The 23298-nt window shown below is 42.7% G+C and overlaps 1 protein-coding gene across 1 annotated transcript in view; it reads right to left on the minus strand.

The window, feature by feature from the left end:
• LOC121008056 (potassium voltage-gated channel subfamily H member 8-like) overlaps positions 1–18021 on the minus strand; it is a 777955-nt gene extending 759934 nt beyond the window's left edge. The window contains exon 1 of the mRNA XM_040440333.1: positions 17946–18021. Within this exon, the coding sequence (XP_040296267.1) occupies positions 17946–18021 (76 nt within the window). The remainder of the gene's footprint in view (positions 1–17945) is intronic.
• Between the last annotated feature and the right edge of the window lie 5277 nt (positions 18022–23298).

The raw sequence follows: 23298 nt of genomic DNA on the forward strand, positions 1-23298 counted from the left end.
CTCTCTCAACTGTATTTTAATGTTTTAGATGTGATTGTATTAGAGGATCACTGTTTGTGATTTTATTATGTATGATTTGTAAATGTTGTTCCTGGAATTTTGGGATATTGTCCGGAACCACACCGGCCTGTGTAATGAGACCAGCTGGGCTATTTAAAAGGCTTGACTGCAAGCATGCGCAGTTATCGCCCCTGAAGAAGCAAGGCAGCGAAACCCGGGTCGGGCAGGAACGTGACGACTGATTTATATATTTTATGCCTTTTGTCTACCGACCTTTGTGAGTAGAATAAAACCGTTTTAAAAAAGATTGCAAGAGGGTGCTTCACTATCCTGCCTATCTCCTTTTATCCCTGCAGAGGAGGAGGTCAGGAGCGGACCCTGTGGGTGTCGAGGAGAGGGGCTTATACCCTCTTGCTATCCACTGTTGACCGGGAGACAGTCTCTAGCAGCGCGGTTCCAAAACCCTGTGATTTATCTAAACAAGTGTGAGCGACCTACCACACTATTCCGGGACCAGCAGCAGCGCAAGTAATTGTCCGTGTTGGGACACAGGACTGACTTTCTGTTTTTCGTAGTCTTCTGTATAGGTTTCCCTATCTTTTCACGGTTTGAGTAAGTTCACATGGTAAACCTGCTCCGCTTTCGCCGCCCTGGCTGGTGTACCTTGTAGTTTACATCTCCAATTTTCTCAAGTACCTCGTAGGGCCCCTGCCGCCTAGCCGGGAACTTACTGTCCACGGTCGGCACCAGAACCAAAACCCGATCACCCGGGTTAAAGATCCGGACCCAAGCCTGCCGATTATAGACCCGACTCTGGGCTCGCAGAGCTGCCTCCATATGCTCCCTAACACTGTCTCTATACGATCTTGGATCTGATTAATGTACTCAATAACAATTTTTTGGTTGAGTGGGTTGTTGTTCCCATGCCTCTTTAGCCATATAGCAGTACGAAGGGCGAGAACCCAGTAGAGGCCTGGGGTACCTCTCGCACTGCGAACATGACATAGGGCAGAGGGAGGAACAAGTCCTTCCCATCTTTAGACACTACCTTTTTAACATATATTTTTTTAATGTTTGGTTAAATCGTTCTACCAGACCGTCCGTTTGCAGATGGTAAATGGACGTCCGTAGTTGTTTTATGTGCAGCAACTTACAGAGTTCCCTCATCACCTTGGACATAAAAGGGGTCCCTTGGTCGGTCAGAGCCTCTTTAGGTAGTCCTACTCTGAAAAACATCTCCATTAACTCCTTAGCTATGAGTTTGGCCGAGGTATGTCGCAGAGGCACCGCCTCGGGGTACCGAGTGGCGTAGTCTAGAATGACTAAGATGTGTTGATGCACTCTGTCCGACTTCGGTACTGGGCCTATGAGGTCCATAGCTATTCAGTCAAATGGTACTTTGATAATCAGGAGAGGTGCTAGGGGACTACGGAAATGTGGCTGGGGGCTAGTTATCTGGCAGGTCGGGCAAGACTTACAAAACTCTTCAACTTCTTTGAATATGCTGGGCCTGTAAAACCGCTGTAGAATATGATCCTGATTTTTTTTGCAGCCCCAGGTGACCCCTGAGAACGTGTTGGTGGGCTAGATCTAACACAAGCTTGCAATAAGCCTTGGGGACCACCAACTGTTCAATAGGCTCACCCAATATTTGGTTTACCCGATACAACATATCTTGATGAACCACAAAACGGGGAAAAACTGACTCTGCCCCAGGTTGTTGTGGTTCACCATCTACTATTAACACATTTTTCCAGGCGTGGGATAGGCTTGGGTCTTGACGTTGGGCGGTACCAAAATTATACACAGAGACATTGAGGTCTGCCAATTTAGGACCCGGCGGCAAGTCCTCCACGTCTTCCACCATCACACTTGTCCCCCCATCTTCCACCTACCGCTGGCCCTTCGGTCTCAGGTTCCTAGGGTTCTGGTCTCCCCCTGAGCTGGGCCAATCTGCCAGGGTTACCCCTGTCTCATGGGTTTCAGTCACTCTCATAGCAGGCCACAGTGACGGGAAGCCCGGGAGGTCTCTCCCTATTATGAATTAATAATGTAGATTTCTGGTGACAGCCACCTCATGGCTCCATCTACTGGCCACCGTGGTTAGAGACACCAGTGCGGTGGGGTAGTCTTTTTTAAGTCTCCGTGGATGAACATCACTCCGACTTTCCGGACAGTATACTCAGTGGACCGCACCAGGGTAGCCCTTACTAGGGTCACCAGACTCCCTGAGTCCAGCAGAGCCTCCGCCGGAGTGTCTCCCACTTCCACCTGGCACAAGTGATCTAGAGACTCTGGGGTACCTGTTTCACACAGCCTCCTGGCATATAGCGATGGACGGTAGCCACAGTTAGTGTCCATAGGCTCAACCCGATAGGGACAGTCAGCCCTTACATGGCCAGGCTCCTGACACCGCCAGCAGACTATCGGAGCTATGTCCACTGTGGGAACATCCCAGGAAGGTTTTATCGGCTCAAATGTCCGGGCCTGGGGTGGAGATTTCCGGGGTTTGTCGATCCCCCTCCCAACAGAATCCTCCTTTAGATTTGTGGTAGCTTCATAGCTTTCCACCAGGTCCACCATCTCAAGGGCATTGCCAGGAGACACCGATCCAGTGCTGGAGAGGGTATGGCAAAGCCCTCCAGAACATATCAGCTAATAGTCTATCCAGCATAGCAAGGGGACTCAGCACATCAGGCTGTAGCCACTTTTGCAAGAGATGGAGAAAGTCATAATACTGGGTCCTCGCAGGCTCAGCCGGCTTAAACCCCCGCTGATGTACTCGCTGGGCCTGGACCAACACATTCACCCCCAGTCTTGCCAAAATCTCACCCTTTAATTTTTGGTAGTTGGCCGCTTGATTGTCCGGCAAGTCAAAATACACCCGCTGGGAATCGGGCGCCAGGAATGGAGCGACGACCTCAGCCCACTGGTCACGGGGTAGCTTTTCCCTGATGGCCACTTTCTCGTACATCACCAGGTAGGTTTCGATGTCGTCTGCTGGGGTCATCTTAGGAATCGCGGCATGGACTGCTTTCCGGGCATCGTGGACGCTCGGGGTTGCTCCTGCTGTCTGCAAAGCCATCACGTGTTGTAGCAGCAACTGGTTAGTCTCCTGCTGCTTATTAGCCTTGCGTTGCTGCAGGTTTGTCTCTTGGACATTTAGTTGTGGGCGACTGGTTGTAATACAGATGGCTTAATGTACGACATACAACCTTGCCTGAAAAATGCAGAAACCCAAAATTTGGTCTTGCCTGCATCCTCCACCAATTGTGGGGACTCGCTCTGGTAGACAGGATTAGCCGACGTAGTACAGAGGCAACAACAAGTTCTTTGGATCAAACGGTTCAGTGTATTATTCACAATTTAGGCAAGTGACAAAACAAGCAGTCATATTCAAATAAAAAGTCACCTTGCGGTTGTCACGGAAGGTGTACAGCAAACTAGAAGACACAAAAGGAAGATCCGGCTGACTGGATCCAAAACTAAGGAACCACAGGGATAGCCCTGCAACAGACCTGGCTCTCTCCCTAAACTGCTCAGCCTATGCAAAATTCTCAATGGTAGAAGATCGCATATCCTCGTACCTGAATAACCCCTGAACACCCTATAATAGTGAGGGGACACGACCACCGGCTCCCTACACTTGATACGGAGGGAGTCAGGGTCTCCTGGGATCCAGCAAACAGGAAAATACAAATGAATAAACAAAACTTATCTGTAGAAGACTCAGTAGTAGCATCCAGCATGCATATACTCCAGGAAGTTGTATAAACCGCAAAGTGATGCAGTATGGGAAGGGATTTAAAGGGATGCAATCAGTGCAACTACATGACAGCTGAGAGAGGCTAACGAGATGAGAAAATGAAAACAAAACAAAAGGAACCTCAAGGAGGAGGTTCTGAAGGACGTCTGTCAGAGCTTCTCAGATGTCTGGTGGTGACAGCGGTGTTGGTGGTAATTCACACAATGCAGCAATGCAGCAAAAGAGTCCTTGCTGATAGCAACACCAACCTGTTTTCACACCAAACAGGTAACAAGCCTTCATCCAGACACAAGGCTCCCAGGTCCCAACACAGAAACCTCGCTTCTGAGCTCAGCTGCCTATTTAAGCATAGCCAGGTGCTGCCAAAACCCAGACAGGCACTTAAAATCCGGTCTGGTATTTGACCTCACCTGGCTGTAAATCAGCCCAGCAGCACATGCTGGTTGGAAAATACCTGTTTTCCCAGACAAAACCTCTCACTGTGTCACATTTGGTAAACATTATTACTCCTTGTACCTTCAAATATTGTTTGAAGGACATGTACTGTAGCCCAATAGACGACAGCAATTAATACATAATTGTCCAGCTCGCTGTAATCATCTTGTTGCACAAATCTTAATGTTCAGCATTAGAAGTCAGTGTGATTTCTGCTGGAAAGCAGTGCGTCACGGGCCTGTATATAATTGCTGCAGTCCTCGTCACAATGGTGTCAGCTCAATCTGTCTGTACATCTGTGATGACAGTAGCCTGAGATACTTAACAGGCTCCATAAATCACAGACTAAACAAATGTACAGTATGTGTGAAGCAGTGCCACAGGTGCTGGTGACACTCAACAGGTATAGAATAAACCTACAGAGAACTGTGCCAGGCTGTTATTCAATCGGTGAGGTAAAGATAATTGAGGACTCCAACTTTCTTGGGCTACCTCTAACAGGCTCCGCTTCAGTTTCAAGTTATAGTGACATTCATTAATGAAGATTACTGTACAACCGCCAGCTATTTCTGTTTCCGACATCTGAGATAAGACTTTGTTAAAATACATTACAAGTCTTGTTTGTGGAGACAAATGTTCTGGATATTCCGTTTAAATACCTTGACACCATTTGGTCTAAATGAGTCACTAGAATATACCAACTATTGACTCATTTCCTTTGGGTGTTTTTGTAGGCTCTTTCATTTAAATATTTTTCCTTTTATGTATTTTTACACACCATTTTACCTTGATTGGATATATTTTTATTCATCTATTTATTGATTTATTTCTTTATATGTATGTATTTTTTTATTAGTTTTTTTCTGTGTATTCATATGTTTTTATTACTAGGCATTTATATTTATTCATATATTTTTATACCATATACAGTATATATGCTTTACGAATACCCTTTTTTTAATATATGAATTTTATATTTTTTTTATATCTTTTTATGTATAATATATTAATTTGCGGTAATTAATTCCTATATGATTGATAATCCCTTATGATCTCATTACAATAGAATTTCATTCCAAAGGATATTTCCCCCTAAAACAAACAGGGTAATACCTTATTTTACTATATTTAGTTTCTTTATATAATTAATACATCTAATCAAACATATAGAAATGGCATAATATCGCTGCGCTCCACTGTGGAGCGCATGTCTAAATCCATCTTCACTTCCTTAGCCAGGCTCTGTGCGTTCCACATGCACGTGATCCAGAAGTGACGTTGCGCCTCCTTGCGCTCCACAGTGGAACGCATAAGACAGGAAGTGGCATCCCGTCCAGTGCCGATTCCTACACGCACCCTCCCACTGCACCTACATATAAAATTGGACTTTGTCAGTCAGCCAGGACTTTAGATATCCACCCCTCCCTCCTGCAATTAATTATATATTTATTTAGTTAGTATAAGCATGCGTTCCAAGGTGGAACGCACACAACCGGAAGTGACACCTCGCATGGCGTCTCTTCCGGTTTTGGATTCCCGCTTTTTTTTTGCTTTTTATTGAATATATTGAATGATATAAATGGCTGGTGTTGTATGTACATGTGTATACACTGGATTTGTATCACTCCTGAAAGAAGGGGGCTTTACCTCAGACCCCCGTGAGTTATTTGAATAAATTAAAATTGACCAGACGCTGACGTCATTTCTACCATTCTACAAGCGAACCCGGCCAGGGGGGCTCTGTCTGAAGGTGTCTTGATCTTTATCCAACAGACACCCCCCCAGTGAATTCTACCTATACTTTTTATACAGTATTCTTATCCAGAATTGTCAAATGGATGTATGAGATTTTAATACTACCTTATTTCTCCTTACTGTATTTATTCTCTTCTCACTGGATTCATTCCGACACATGAATGGCGCCATTATAGTGGTTTACATTTTTTGGGGTTATTTGTGGTGTCCTGGGGTGCCCTCTTATTTGAGCCTCCATTATTCATTCTAAACCATTTATCCATTGATTCCTGAGGGTTAGCCATGCTATACTCTGACCACTAGGCAGCATTCCCTCAAATATTCCTTATCCTATTTTTATCCACTTGTTGTTCTACCCACCCTCTGGCGCCCGTCACACTCTATATATTTCAGGCATGTACCCTTAATATATACCTTTACCTCAATTTAAAAAATTATATATTTTTTTCTCTCCCTTCTTACATTGTGGAGACAGACCCATGGATGTCCCTGATTGCCATATGTCCAAATTTCTTGAAAGCTGTAACTGTGACATCTACTTATTTGACATGTGTTTCTAGGTAGCCACCAAGCTCAGATTTATACTTTGTGTCTCCAGAGCAAATTTATTGGTGTACACCAGGCATGCTCAACCTGCGGCCCTCCAGCTGTTGCAAAACTACAACTCCCATCATGCCCAAACAACCTACAGCTATCAGGCTACAACAGGGCATAGTGGGAGTTGTAGTTTTACAACAGCTGGAGGGACGTAGGTTGAGCATGCCTGTTCTACACCATGGTCACAAACCAACACAAGACTTATTATCTATTCTGCTTTCTCAAACAGCATCAACTTGCTAACTTTAAAGGGCATCTGTCAGCAGATTTGCACCTATAAAACTGGCTGACCTGGCAGCTGATGGCATCTGTGTTGGTCCCATGGGTGATTTCTACTGTAAAAAAAACTGGTACCTTGGAACCGAACCCGAGTTCAAGAAATGTTTTTTACTGTAGAAATCAGTTTATGAAGTTATTACCCGAAGTCTCGTGAGACTTCGCAAAGTAATAACTCTGGCTCATCTGAGCCAATACATTCTAATACTGTATGGAGCGCTCACTCCATGCAGTATTGAAACAAATTTTTATGCGAATCGACTACAGATGTTTCATTCGAAGTCAATTCGCTCATCCCTAATTGACAGGGAAAGGCAGTAACAACCTCATCACACCTGGCCCTGGCAATCAAAGTGCAAGGAGCGTCGCAGTTGTAGAGAGAGCAGAGCCTCTAGGTGTAATGGCAACGCCCCCGTTGCTCCTAGATGATCATTTGCATATATTAAAACATAATTTTTCTCAGCACTGCGGGCACATATGAACATGGGACCAACACAGATGCTTTTAGCTGCCAAGAGCACAGGTAACAGGTCAGCCAGTGTCATAGATGGTAAACGGTAGTAAAAAAAAAATATAAAACTGTTTAAAAACACACTGCACTGTCCTATTTATTTTTATCATTTTTAAAATTAAAAAACATTCAAACAATTGTCCCTTTTGGAGAGCAGATGCCTGCAGGTGTCTATACACACACAGTGGTATCGGTAGAAACAATGGCTTTTTAGCAAGCGATTCAAAATGAGGAGCAACAGGTTTGGTGTTATTTAAAAAAAAAAAATATATATATATATATTTATATTTTGTATGTGTGTATATATTTATATATTCCCACAAAGCAGGCGCATTGGGGTTGTTTTATAGTCATCAGTAGAGATGAGCAGAGTTTTGAAAAATTCAATTCCGCAGCTTCACCAAATTTTGACATGAAATTCAATTTGTTATAACTTAATTCATGATGAATTATAATGTTAAAACCCTATTCAACCTATCAATCAACGGGCATTTTTTAACGGGCGCTTAAACAGTAATACGCTAGTGCAGGGATCAGCAACCTCCGACACTCTAGATGTTCTGAAACTACAACTCCCAGAATGCTCCATTCACTTATATGGGAGTTGTGAGATCAGCAGCGCATGTTTGAATGCTGGGAGTTGTAGTTTTACAGCAGCTGGAGTGCAAAAGGTTGCTGATCCCTACGCTAGTGCACTCACCTCATCCACTTGCTCGCGCAGAGGTAGTCCGCCCCTCTCTTGAGTGGAAAAGACCTGCCAAAGGACCTGCGCTGAGTGCAATGACATCACCGCGTGATCATGCTGAAACAGCACAGTGACATCATCACAGTCACGGTCTTTTCAACTTAAGAGAGGAGCGGACTACCTCTACAAGAGCAAGTGGATAAGGTGAGTATTTATTTTGTTTTTGTTTTTTCTTTCTAAGACAACTCTACCGGCCATTTTAGAAAAAATTATTTGTTAGCACAAAGAGTGAGGAAATTCGGCTTCATGGCGAATCAAATTTATCCTAAACTTTGGATTGAATTCTACTTTGCTTCGATTCACTCAACAGTAGTCATCAGTGACTCACACATATATGACATGTCATGAGTAAGGACCGTAATCGTTAGGTCCGAAACGCGTAGACCATGTACCGTTTTCCCTGTGTATGGAAATTTGACCGCTTGGAATAAAAGTTTACATTTTAGAAGCTGGACCTTTCATCCATTTTTTCCTTGCAAGCTGTATCAGCCAAGTCCAGGCTGTGTCCGTGCTTCTTGATGACTGAATGCAGGTAAGCGCTGCTCTTTTTTCTTTAGTTACTATTTTATAATATACTTATGTATTATATATTGAGGACTAAACACTTCTTAGTATGTATGTATTGCCGCTATTTTTACAGATTTTATTATGCAATTTTAAATAAAATGTAATTGTTTTAAACATATTTGGTTGTAGAAGAATTTCCTCTTTGATAAGTGTTATTAATCCAATTCATGCCAAATCAATTTGCTCTTTTCTCTCCATGTTAAGTACCCCATTAGATTATCTAATTTGCTCAAAAAAGTAATACAAACTCTTCAGCCAATAAAGCGTTCTTAGCGTTATGTGTCCCCAGAAGGGCTCGCGTAGAGCTGATGTGGAGCTGCTGAATACTGTTACATAAGCTCGGCAGTCTTGTGCTGGAAAAATCTGCTGAATATGGATGTAAGGGATGCAAGAATCTTTTATGTTATATGACATTTCATAATCCCCTCAAACTAAGTGTGGCCGGTTCTGGGTATTAAAGGCATGGTTGTAGCCATAAGGGCTGCAGAGGTCTCCGTCGCCCTTAGGTGCTAGTGCCTAAGGGGGCCCCAAACGTGCCTCTGTCCCAAATGAAGACACCAGTATTATAAATGGCACATAGAAAGTGGAGGCCCTGTTACATATTTTGCATTGGGGCCCAGGAGATTTACGGCTTTTATTATATGTGAATAGTTTCTTCTTTTCACCTTCATACAGGGAAAAGCTTTTCATTGACTCAATCCCCCCCCCCCCCCATGCCTTCTTGTTCCTTTGCCATGCTGCATTACAATATATGCACTAGTTGCTCTAAGAAGGAACATATAAAACCAAATAAAAAAATGTTGGTGCAGATTTATTAACATAGGTATAGTTTGCACCAGAATTATGTGCCTGCACCATTTTAAGTTTGCGCCAAATTTACAATTAGAATTGTTAAATGTGTCTAAATCTGTGGTGAAGAGAATACGCAACATGTTGCAGCACAAAAAATTCCTATTTTTGACACAATGTGCCAGGGGTGGCCCTGGAAAAGAAACCTAAAAGTGGCTCCATGTTGTAGGCTATTCTAATTTGAAAAAGCGTTGGGCCAATATAAGTAGGCAAGGCCAAAATAAGTCGCTGGGGCAAGGAATAATATAGTGCAGCACAAAATATTGCTCCAGCAGAACCAAATACATAGTGCTGCATTCACTGTCCTGAGAAAGGCAATACAGTTCAATGCAAGAAGGCACGTTCTTCTGTCACCCAGGTGCATATGTACCAGATGCTACTAGCATGAATTAATTATAGGCGCATCAGATCACTATCTACAGGACTGGTGGCCGTGGGAAGGGGGGGTGCTTAGGTGGCCCCCTGGACATTGGCCGACCAGAACATTTCCCTGTAGGCTCTATGTCCAGTAGTCCACCCCTGCAATGATCCATAGAGCTTTACATTATCGGAACTGTACACTGCTTTTTAGACCACCTTGGAACTGGTATCGTTTTTGTCTAAAATTGCACCAAAAACTGTGCCAAACCAAAGCACAAAAGAGAGTTAGCCAAAATATTGGGAAAATTACTCTATTTAAAAACTAATGTTTAGCATGTTGGAAATGAAACAAAATTGAGGTGCATACACTTGATATAGTTGGGGTATCAAGCGTGTACGAATAACACACTTGGGAGAATTAAATCGGTAGACGTTCCTATAATATTTGAAAAATAACAGCCTGATGAACGTTTAAAAATAAAAAACAAAACCTTTATTAGAATCTGTTTAAAAATGGGATAGGGAAACCCATATGTCACAGTCTGTGACCATCAGGCAACTAGTCTTCACTTAACACACAAAGGGGGGAGAATAAATAACCCCTCTGTATGTTTGGAAAGACCAGGCTAGAGCCTGACTTGCTAACTAGATTTGCTAGGGTATGCAAGTCAGGGACACGGACACCAGTATCAGTGTGAGCGGATACAGAGTGTGTGTATACCCATAAATTGGTGGACTGTATCTAAGGGCAATTTCGGGTAAATACCCACTAGTCTAATTCTCAATACACTAAGTCTCACTACCTCTAACTAAATAGAGGTGTAGTTGGATTTGAGACCACTAAATATAGAGTTTAGATATATATATGGCCTATGGTCAGGACCTAACGTAGCAACTCTATGCCTACAGCCAATCCAGGCATACAGTCGCTCAGAGCTAGTATGTTTTAGCTCCATACACACAACAGCCAGTATATTTTGGCCCATCCATACATCACATACATACTCTCAGGCTGACTAAAAAGTTTGCATCTAGTGCAGTCCTGCCTAGAGAGCTGTGTCCTAGTTCATTTACAGCAGCTGAGCGTATCAAGCGTGTACGCCAAAAATTCTGGTGCAAATTAAGACACTTTCCAGGCGCAGTGACATTTCTATATCTCTCCGATGTTACTGTGTCTTCTTAAGACGTGGCTTTTACTAGTCAAATGCTGCCCGCCTTTAACCATTGTTCTGGCAGCAGCAGAGAGTATTTCTGGCTTTATTAAAGCTCACGATATTGCATAATCCTCAGTAAACTAGGTGGATTTAATTAACATGTCTAATTTTGCCATCTGTCCTCCCCTACTTATTATGGTTGCAAAGACTTAATTTTTGACAATCATATCAGTTAAAGGCTTGCTACTGTGATGTGCTAAATGAACAGAGCTGCTAGTAGAGGACGCGCTCAAGCTCACCCTACTTGTTGCACAGCCTAGGAAAGTCATTTTTAATAAATATCTTCTTTCTAATCTCCACTGCGGTGCATGGACACCAACTAAAATCCTGATTTTGATAAATCTATGGAAAAAGACACATCTTATTTCCATTCTAGGGGCAAACTGAGATGTTATAAAGGAACATGGTTCAATATATCAGATGCCTTCTATCTGACTAAGGTTTAAAGGTCACATTGCAAACTGTCACTCCTGCAGCCTAGGCGGACAAGAAACTACTTCAGTAGGAATATACACTACAGTGCGATGGCTTATATAACCCATGCCCTGAAGACCTTACATGGTGTGCTGCCAAGCTAAAATCTCTAAACCTAATTGGCAGTAGCATAGAAGAGCTATTGGTGGAAATACTGTATAATGCCCAAATCTGACTATATGTATTTACTCTGGGCTTAGATTTCTGAAGAACAGATTTGTAAACCCCTTCATTTCCTGTACATCTCGGGAAAACCCACTCACTGGAGAATTACAAAAGATAACAGCTTACGGCATATGCAGAATTCTCCAGGAACAAGACTAGAAATGATAAACTGTATACATAATCCCTGTCAGAGATTTAAGCACTGTATGCATGCTAAATACGGACATGAAAATAATCGTATAATCATTAATCAACATTGTGGCTGTGAAACGGCGTAATATACATAGAGAGATGTTACATTTGATAGATGCTTATAAATATATATCATTTTGTAACCAAGACACATAACATCACCATGAAAACAATGGGACTGCTGTACAAAGACGTGGCACAGAGGATCCTTATTACCAAGGCACAGATGGCACCTTATTATATATGTACGTTAGGTACAATATACATTGTGTTGTCAGTTCATGCAAAACACATATGTTATTTTTGTGAGGTTTCAATCAAGAAAGAGTATTTACTTTTACGTGAGTTGTCCTTTATCAAGAGCTAAAATTTAGGACGATGCCAAGATTTGTGTTTGGTTGATTTAAGAACGCAACATAGAGATGGAAAAGCTCCTTACTATAGAGATAAAAAATAAAGTATGATATAATTGAGAAAAAGTTCACATAAAACTGGAAGGGGTGTTCTGTAAGGCTATTTTCACACTGGCGGCAGGATGGATCCGATGGATCCATCCTGCCGCTATTTCGCCATGCCGCCGCTCCGTCCCCATTGACTATAATGGGGACGGGGCGGAGCTCCGGCGCAGCACGGCAGTGCACGGCGGAAGGCCGCCGGACTAAAAGTGCTGCATGTCCGACTTTTTAGTCCGGCGGCCTCTCACCGTGAACTGCCGTGCTGCGTCGGAGCTCCACCCCCGTCCCCATTATAGTCAATGGGGACGGAGCGGCGGTCCGGCGGCACGGTGAAATAGCGGCAGGACGGATCCGACAGGGTGAACAGCCTGTCGGATCCGTCCTGCCGCTAGTGTGAAAGTACCCTAATCTGTTCATTAAAGGAAAATCACCATGTCCATCTTGCAAGCACAACTAGATTGAAGTGTGTCATGTGATGGAAAAATAGATCCAGCCAGCAAAGGAAGCAATATGGACAATCACAATACATTAGTAAGTGCCTTGTATTAACTTTCTCTACATGATAAATGCAATTTGCTGAATTGAGACAACCTCCTTAAGTTCCTATATACACAGAAGGTGTGCCCTAGAAGCATTTCCTCCGGTGGGCCCAAGGGACTTGAGGCGGAAGGAATACTAAACATAATGAACCATTACGTTTTTTGATATTTAGCAATGTAAAAATGAGGCAAACCCTAGCACACAATTTGGGAACCAAAAGCTGGTTTATCTCATTGGGTCCTTTCAACAGGCCTGCTGTAAACTATACTAATCTTTTCATGCCAATGCCATACTGCACTCTGCTTGTTTCCACTGCTTAGCCTCATTTAAACAAGCCAAATGAACACTGATACTCCTCCAGGGGAATGCACTTTCTGCTTCAATGCCATCCTGTTTGCTAAGAAGGAGTATGGTTTGGAAATGTAAGGGCATATTCACACTGGGCAGATTTTATTGCACAAATTTCATCTGAGGTTTGTAAAATTTCATGTTCCTGCCACCAAAGAAAATAACAATCCCGTTTCTGCAGCAAATCTGCTAATTCAATGTCCCCTACGAGTAAGTGGAGGGTGTCCAGTATGCAATGTGCATTTAGTGCGGTGAAGTTTGGAAGGTAATTAAAGTGGTTTTACATTATTGACACCCATCCATCTTTATGTTGCTATAATTTACTAAACACTAATGATATCTTCTAGGGACGGCATTTCTGTCCCAAGAGGCTGCTACCATCTCCTCTATTCACCTTGGCATTACTAAAGGGCTGTTTTACCTCACCCTCTGATCACAAGGAAGAGCTGTATGCAAACACTTTTCCAGAGGCAAATCAGACATTGCATAATATGGAAATAGGATAGACATATTTAACCCTTTTAATGCTTAGTAAAATTCTGGATGTACCACCCTTTTTATTACCTGCTGAAACACAGACATAAGATCTTGTCAATAAATATTCTACTGTCTATAAATACTAAATAAACTAGTCCACTGCAGGGTCGGCGCTTCCATATAGGCAAGGGGGGCAATTGCCCCCGGGCCCCCAAGCCCACCACCCGACACCGGTGCCGGCCCGCAACTAACAGCAGGTCACAGGGAGATGAACGCTCATCTCCATAGTCATCTGTATCGCCATCCTCAGGACAGCGATACAGATGGCTGTGGGGCAGGGGAAGGAGAGGCGTCCCCGTTACCTGTTCCTCTGATAGGCTGCTGGCAGCCTATCAGAGGCCGGTGCAGGCGGCGCGATGATGTCATCACTGAGCCGTACAGCGCGGGACATCGCTGTGTGATGGAGGTAAGTATAAGTGTTTTTTAGTTTTTTTTAATACCGGACTATCTGTTACTGCCACATGGGGGGAGCGGGAGGCACTTGATACTGGCACATGGGGGTGGGGGGGGGGGGGTTGGAACTTGATACTGGCACATGGGGGGGTTGGCACTTGATACTGGCACATGGGGGGGTTTGTCACTTGATACTGGCACATGGGGGGGTTGGCACTTGATACTGGCACATGGGGGAGTTTGGCACTTGATACTGGCACATGGGGGGTTGGCACTTTATACTGGCACATGGGGGGGTTTGGCACTTGATACTGGCCCATGGGGGGTTGGTACTTGATACTGGCACATGGGGGGTTTGGCACTTTATACTGGCACATGGGGGGGGGGGGTTGGCACTTGATATTGGCACATGGGGGGGTTTGGCACTTGATACTGGCACATGGGGGGTTGGCACTTGATACTGGCACATGGGGGGTTGGCACTTGATACTGGCACATGGGGGGGTTGGCACTTGATACTGGCACATGGGGGGGTTGGCACTTGTTACTGGCACATGGGAGGCATGGAGAGGCACTTGTTACTGGCACATAAGGGGGCATGGAGAGGCAGTTGTTACTGGCACATGGGAGGTGGAAGAGAAGCACTTGATACTGGCACATTATTATGGGGCACTATGGGGTCTTCTATTAAGGCCACAAAGAAGAGGTATTTTATATGGAGGGCTCTGTGTGGTACTAGTATTATCTGTTTCTGCAGTATAGTATTGGGGAGCACAGTGGCACAGTATTGGGGCTAGTAGGATAATTTGTCCAGAAGATGGGAGGATGATGGAAAAGTAGTAAACTAAGATTTTTTTTGTTGTTGTCAAACTGCAGAGACGGAAAATGGCGACAAAATGGTGGTCTGGTCTGAAGGTCTGAAAGGAGAAGACGAGGACAGAGAACATCTACATCAAAGGAGACGTCACTGGATGTAAGAGGTATGGGGCGCTGTATTTCTGTAGTGATGGGGGGGATGTTAAAGTCAGAGCAAGTGTCATGTGGGGGGGGGGGGGCTTAATGTTTTTCGCCCCAAGGCCCCATTTCACCTAGAGCCGGCCCTGGTCCACTGTTTAGTCCTGTCTTACAAATGAAACTATCAGCTCTGTTTTATGAATGGCAGCGTACAGGTGTAGTAGAGTTAACATGACTCATGATTTATGAGACGTGTTATCTGAACTAAATGCGTTAAGCAAACACCTTTAATTGCTTTTCACTGGCTTTTGTCTCAAGATAACGTGATGAGTTAAGAAATTTGAGTTAAGAGCTTGAGTGCTAACCCTGCTACATCTGTATGGCTACGGTCAGTATCTTCCACTGAATGACTAATACAGGTGACTAGGTGAATGAAAAGGGTCCTGCTTTGTAACTTTTCAATTCCAAATGCCATCCAGAAGTCCCTGGTTCTTCACCGAAAATTCAGCTGTTGATGCACTACATCTCCAAGAAGAATAAAAACTTCCTTTCAATACTGCCTCCAGCTGTCGAATTGTTCTCACTGCATCCTTGGCCTGTTACATTTCTTTGGATTAGCAAATATGTGTTTCCTGAGTCTATGAGCCCTATTTCTCAGGCAAAAAAAATCAATATATTTTTTAAGTAACGCAACGTTCCCCCCTCCCCCCAACCTATCCCTCTCTGCACAATTCATAGCTTCTTTTGCATTATAATTTTTTTCCCTTCTGGCCCTGTTTCATTTAAAGTTGAGGCTTTAAACATGAATACATCACCAAGGTTTGTCATTTCGTTGTTCGACTATTTCTGCAGGCAATCATCTCCCAGTCATTTGGATTAATCGGAGAGGAAACAAATGTGTCCAGCCCAGCACACTGTATATAATAACATTTCAAGAAAACCAAATGTGCCATCTACAAGACGTTTAGATTGCAACCTTTTGGGCAGGGGAACTCTTAGTATATGGGTCTGCTCTCCATTTTCAGAATAAAGCACAGGGTGATTTGTTTAAACACAGAACACACAAGAACCTATTTGAAAATCTTTGCTGAATAAACTAAACCAAGTTGGATTTCCATGTAATTTTCATACAGCTCAGCTTCCTAGGGAGTTGTGTGCATTCAGGATATCTCAGGATAAGTTGGTTATTTCCTTATGTAATCTGCTTCATGGACATGAGGGGTGAAGCAGCTCTGCGTTTGTTCCGAAGGCTTGTGGTTACTCATTTGTTGGAATAAATCAGCCTTCCTACTGCCTTGCATAGCCCCAGTCAGTGTGTCCATTCAGGCAGGCACTGCTATCAGCACCATGGGAATGAGAGTCTGCTCTGTCCATGGTCCTGATTCTGAATTTAACAGCTTAAAAGCAAAACCCAAGAGGGTGAGAAAGGGATTACTTGGAATTGAAATGGAACATAACAGGATGCTATCTACAGAATGTGCACTCTCCTTGCAGTGTAGGATCACAAACTATCTGGTTCATCTAGCTCCTATTACATTATCCACATTAATCAGATTTTTAAGCTTTGCTTCTATCATTGCTTCAAAATTTGCATTGGAAAACTGCTAAGGGCACGTTCACATCAACGCTAGTTTTTATTTTTTTCCATTGTCCTTCTCCGTTAGAGAAGCAGAACAACGAAAATAACGGAAGTGCCGGATATGCGCATAACTGACAGGCATGGAGCTAAAAATACCTCAGGCTATAATGGGGGTCCATTTGGTTACCGTTTGGGTGTCCGCTTTTTCGGAAGAAAACATTTCCTGCATGCAGGACTTTTTTGTCCGCTCTTTTTGATGGAATCTGTGATGGAAGCCCTGAACAGAGCCTCCAACGCGGATGGGAAGGTGTCCTAACCAGCTGGATGTTGCGGAGTCTCCAGAGCAGTTTTAGATAGAAGTTGAATAGTTTAGAAGGCTGAGTGCACTGCTGTACTTTTCAAAGCAGCTAAAAATTGTGGGCATGCTGCCAGCCTTAGGGCAAAAGAACAGGGCAGGAGGTGAGACATATTTGATCAAGATTGTGTTCATGCTAAGAACCAACTGTGGTGTTTGCAACATAATACAATAATTATGATACAACATATCAAATAAGGACATAATCAGCTTCATTTCATTCAAAAGCATACATTTCACCCAAGAGATCTGTTATCCATTTCCATATTTCATTTAATTACAGGGTAATCTACATTGAATACAATGGTTGCAAGTGAAAGAGAGAGAGAGAGAGTAGCTCTTGGGTTAAGTCAATTCTACCGGTAGACATTGCATTCCTTGGTTTGACTGCCATGGCCATACCTTGCATTCAGACATGCTTCTAGAAACCTCTGCATGTAGGCACCCTATGGGTTAAACAAGTCATATAACTCATTTTAAATATTGCATGCACTTGAGGGGATTGAGTTTCTACTAAAGACCAAAGAGATAAAAAAAACTCACTACAGTTGCTAGAATGAGATGAGAGGACATAATACTAGGTAAAGGAAGTTACCATGAGACATACAGTATTCATTCAGTCTAAAGGCAACTGAAAGGTGTAAGCAGTTCACAAGTGAGTAAAAGCATAACCCTGCCTGGTTCACATCCATGGGTCTACCTTTGATCCTTCCCTGGCTTGTTTAAAATAAGGATCAGGCACCTACAGTTTCCAAGGACCAAAGTGCTCCACAAGCTTCCACCATACATAGCAAGGCACTATGTGAGCCACATGGGGATCTATAGAGGTATGTATTAGGGATGCATTGCATTCTATTACCAGATTTTAAGATCACTTACGGGTTCCGTCGAATCTAGTAGCTATGGTATCCAAGAAAGTGTTCTGGGGGGCCAGCAAACCTTTCATAACAGGCATCTTCCCAGCAACTAATCCATGCACGCCTGCCTGCGCTGTGTGTATGGAAGATGGGTGGACAAAGGAGCAGCAGGAATGAGTTGGGAAGTCAGAAATTGGTCCAGATCAGCCCCCACAGCCTGATCTCCGCTGACAAAAAGACATCCACTTGTCAAGCATAGCTCTTCCTTGACAATGCCATTAACTGCAGGGCTGGATAAGGAGGGGGAACCTGCAAAAGTTGAGTCCAAGTCTGGTCTACTGTGGGCAATGCAGGAGAATACAACAGGTCTCAGGCTGTGAGAGGCTGCTGCACAAGATGAGGCTCTCCAGGGCTGTGGTGCTGATTCTGGCTGTGGATGAAAGCGCTTCCATTCCGCTGTGTGCTCTCATTCTCCCCTTTTCTTCTTCTCAGGCAGATGTAAGATCACGTGGGTTTCCAGGAGGAGGAGGAGGGGGATGTGAGGATGAAGAGGCAGCTCCCAGGTAACAGCCTGTCTGAGAGCTGGATGGATGGGCAGGGCAGGAGCTGATGCACCTAGCAAACTTGGAATCAGCACAGTCATGTTATGTCAGCATGCATGTGTAAGAATAACACAAGGGGCATCATGATCTGCTATGATCCTGACCATACTGGTGTTAAAGAGATGTGTTGATGCCTTTTAAAATGGATTTTATATTGGCAGAAAACAGGGTTTATGATACCAGCTGATTCAAATATGCTAATATGATACATAGAAGATAGATAGATAGATAGATACTGTAAATGAATTATAAAATGTCCTTATTATATATATATAAACATTGTCTATTACTGTAGAGAAATGTATCATTCTATTGTTTTATCTGGACTTCAATGGGTTATTGCATTGAAGGATGATTTTTATTTATTTATTTTTTCCCATTTCCGCATCCTCCATTCCTACATAGAATATTCGCTCAGAGAATAAATTGCTGTTAATGATTAGCAATGAATTGATTCATTAGAAAGAATTGTAAAGATGTTTTCCAGCTGAAGGCTTATGCAAAAAAAGATTTTGTGACTGGCTGTAAAGCATCTGACGCCTCTATACACTGAAATATGGCAAATGTGCAACTCAGAACTGCTACATCTGAACTGTAAAAAGTAATAACAACAGTGCCACCTGCATAATTGTTACAGGTTACTGCACACACTGCATTTATTAATAGGCTTGGAATTGAGTTATTTGATACTATCTGTAGGGGAATCAGTCCAGAACTAAAATATAATCCCCATTCATTGGTTGCATTCTGCCTTTATTGTAGTCAGATGGGTTCATTTCCCTCCCCCGAGCATTTCCTGCCACCTGTCCTGTCCAACAATAATGTCTAGCCCTAAAGTCAGGAAGGAATAAACTGACTGGCTGATGATCAGTGAAGCAGGACTGAATTATTCTAAGCAACGGTTAAGTGCTAATCAATATGAGACTCCACAGCTGTAGGAATTAATGTCACATATATTAGTTTTAAGATGGATACACAGATTCAGGAAACAATAAAAAGGACTGCCTTTCTACAATAGTAGGAATGATCAGAAAGTTTACAACATTCTATTGATGTAAATAATACATAAAATCCCTTGCCTGTTTTACAAAATAAAATAAAAAATTAAATAATGAAAAGTAAATGCTCTGGAGAGCTCATGTGTCTGTGGAGTACATAGAATGACAATGTCAGAAGACACTAAATCAGATTTACTAATGTGTATGCGCCAAAAATCTGCTCAAAAAGGTGGTGCAAATTGGTGCAATTTGGCGCATGTAAGGTTTCTACACTTTTTTTCAAACATGCTCAACATGGGGGCGAGACTTAGTGGAAAGTGGGTGGAACACTGTTAGAAAGGGGGCGATCCTAAGGTGAACCATTTTGCGCCAAAATTTTGGTGTAAAAATCTGTATTAAGGTAAGCCAACCAATAGTTGGTATAGAGTCAGAGAAAAGTGTTTATCCCTGCACCAGATTTATCATCCAGCCTGAGCCCCTGTGATAAATCTGGTGTAGATCTAGACAGCCTGTTTAAGTGTATACCATCTTTATGATTAGAAAATCTGGGCAAATGTGTACTGTTTAATTTCCCCTGTGGTGGTGGTGCAAGGGACTTGAGCACTATCATCCAGGTTCCCCATAGATTACAGTTGTAGAATATCCTGTATTTAGCTGATCAGCTTAGGGTATTTTGGAGAGATTTTTCAAAGTAGACAATGCCAAAGGGGTTACATAGTTAATATGGTTAAAAAAAGACATAGGTCCATCTAGTTCAACCAAGGGATAGGTGGGGACCTGAATCCCAGAAGGAAGTGAGACTCAGATTTCTACACATTTTCATAAGCATTTACTTTTAAGAATTCATCTAAACCCTTTTTAAAACTGTCCACTGTTCCTGCTGTAACCACGTCCTGAGGAAGTCTATTCCACAGATTCACAGTTCTTACAGTAAAGAAGATTTTACGCTTCTGGTGAACTTTTTCTTCTCCAGTCGGAGGCAGTGCCGCCTTGTCTTTTGAGGGCATTTCACATGGAACAGCTTTTCGCAGTATTTTTTGTATGGCCCATTTATCTTCTCAAGACTAAATACATTTAATTATTTTAATCTTTCTTCATAACTAAGACCCTCCATGCCCCTTATCAGTTTAGTCTCTCTTCTCTGTACTTTTTCCAGCTGCAGAGCGTCCTTTCTATGGACTGGTGCCCAGAACTGGACTGCATATTCCAGATGAGGCCACACCAACACTTTGTAAAGTGGTAATATCACATCCCTGCCCTGCGAGTCCATGCCTCGTTTAATGCATGACAATATCCTGGTGGCCTTAGAAGCATCTTTTATATGATCTACTATCTACAAGGACACCCAATCCTTCTCTACCAGTGACTCCCCCAGTGTTACATACCCTACCCTAGGACATATGAAGCACAGAGATTATTACTACCAAGATGCATAACTTTACGTTTATCCACATTGAACCTCATTTGCCAGGTTGATGCCCAATCACTCAGAGTGTTCAAGTCAGCTTGTAGTTTATGGACATCTTCCATAGACTGTACAGTACTACATAGTTTAGTGTCATCTGCAAAAATAGAAATGGTGCTATTAATCCCGTCCTCGATATCATTAATAAATAAATTAAACAGTAGAGGGCCCAGCACTGAACCTTGGGGTACACCATTCTGAATAGGAATCATTGACCACAACTCTCTGGACATGGTCCTTCAGCCAGTGTTTAATCCAGTTACAAACTATACTTTCCAAGCCTATAGACCTTACTTTACCTATTAAACGTCTATGAGGGACAGTATCAAAAGCCTTTGCAAAATCCAGAAACACTACATCCACAGCCGCCCCTTTGTCCAGGCAACTTCTGTCCTTGGTAAACCCATGTTGGTTATCACTTACAATATTATTTACAGTCACATACTCCTGTATATAGTCCCTTAAGAGTCCATCAAACATTTTTCCCAAACCAGAAGTTAAACCTTGATCCTTTTTTGAATATGGGCACCACATTTGCCTTGCGCCAATCATTTGTCACTGTACCAGTACCTAGAGAATCTTTAAAAATTATAAACAGGGGCACAGCAATGACTGAACTGAGCTCTTTAAAAACTCTTGGGTGTAATCCATCTGGACCCGGAGCCTTGTTCACATTTACCTTATTTAACTTAGCTTGGACCATATCTAGAGTTAGTCTGGATTTTACTATTGATGGCCTATCCTGAAGATAGGCCATCAATATCTGATTAGCAGGGGACCAACGCCCTGCACCTCCATTGATCAGATGTTTAGGGGTAGCTTCGGTGCCATTCAGTTCCGAAACTACACATCTCTGTCCATTGTGTATTAGATGGAACTGGTTACTGCAGCATTGCTCCCAGGGTTGGACTGGCTGTAGACATTCCTGGGAACATACTCAGTGAACTGATCACTGCCCCCCTCAAAGCTGCTGGCTGGGTACATAACGACCACTTTGTGTTCCCAGCAGTAATTAACACTGGGAGCATCAGGCACTCATGTATCCATCCAGTGGCCGCAGGTGAGACTGGCTTAGCTATTTTTCTAGTTATGCTATGTAAGTCTGTTTTAAAAGGCTAAGCAATGACTGGAAAGCTATGCTGCAGTTGTGAAACACCTTTTTGGAAAGAAAGCTGAATTGCACATGCTTCCAAATATGGGTCTCTCTTGAATTGCAAAATATTTGGGTTTCTTAGAATAGAAAATTCAGGATGAATTCCATATTGATAGAATTGATTTGCTTATCTCTAGTTATGTATATTTATACATATATCCTTGTACCCTCCTCAGACAATGCATATATTGTTGAGAAACCCAGAGTAGCATAGTAGCATACTAGGCTCTCTCTATTCCCCCCTCTCTCTCGTATCACAGGGCTAGTGACCCAGGATCTGTGGTGGACTATCCCCGTCTTCTTTTGGTCAGTCTGGCAGAGTCTCTCTTACTAAACACTGGTCCCTATCTGCGACAACTAGGGGCTCTGACTGCTCTCCTTATATACAGTTTCTACATGAACTAGAATCTTCTAGTGGAATGGGTGGAGTGGAGAAGCACAGCATAAACAGAAACATAATTATAAAGTAAATCTCACTTTCTGCCACAGTTTGTACAAATGACTGTGTATATCTATGTAAATATGACTTGCCTACTAAAAATAATAAGAAAAAGAATATATAAATTAAACAATAACCTATCTGGGAATCTTCCTTTATCTAGAGCATGTGTAAACACTGACAAGAAGTAGTAACTATAATTATAAGGCGCATATGGGGCCCACACGATTAAAATAATAATCAAAAATTAATAGTGATATATTGGAGCAATGTGTACTGTATAGTTGTTTAAATATCACCACATTAGTTGTAGCCACATGTATTTTAAATATTTTTACAATCTTTTTCCATATGGATATATATAGCAGAAATATAGTTCCATATGTTTGATGCGCTATGCGCCTTACCCCCTCCTGGTGTACGGATTTACCTGTTCTGTTTGAGATCCACGAGGTAATGGCAGCGGTGTGGTTACACGAGCTGTTTGACTCCTCCGATATGTCTGATCCACGTGTCTTTATGCAGCGTCGGCTACCGAGAATCTAATGTTTACTGGGCTGCAGCGTCGGCCATGAACAGAGCTTTCCTCATCTATGACTGCCCATGTCAACATACAGACTCTGCAGTTCAAATTATGTTAATATGTGGCGCACTGTGGCTATTGAAAAAGTCACTAGCAAGAATATCTTCTCAAGGTAATGCTATGGTATTGCATAAA

Source organism: Bufo bufo, chromosome 7, assembly GCF_905171765.1.
Source record: "Bufo bufo chromosome 7, aBufBuf1.1, whole genome shotgun sequence".
In the NCBI taxonomy this organism is placed as follows: Eukaryota; Metazoa; Chordata; class Amphibia; order Anura; family Bufonidae; genus Bufo; species Bufo bufo.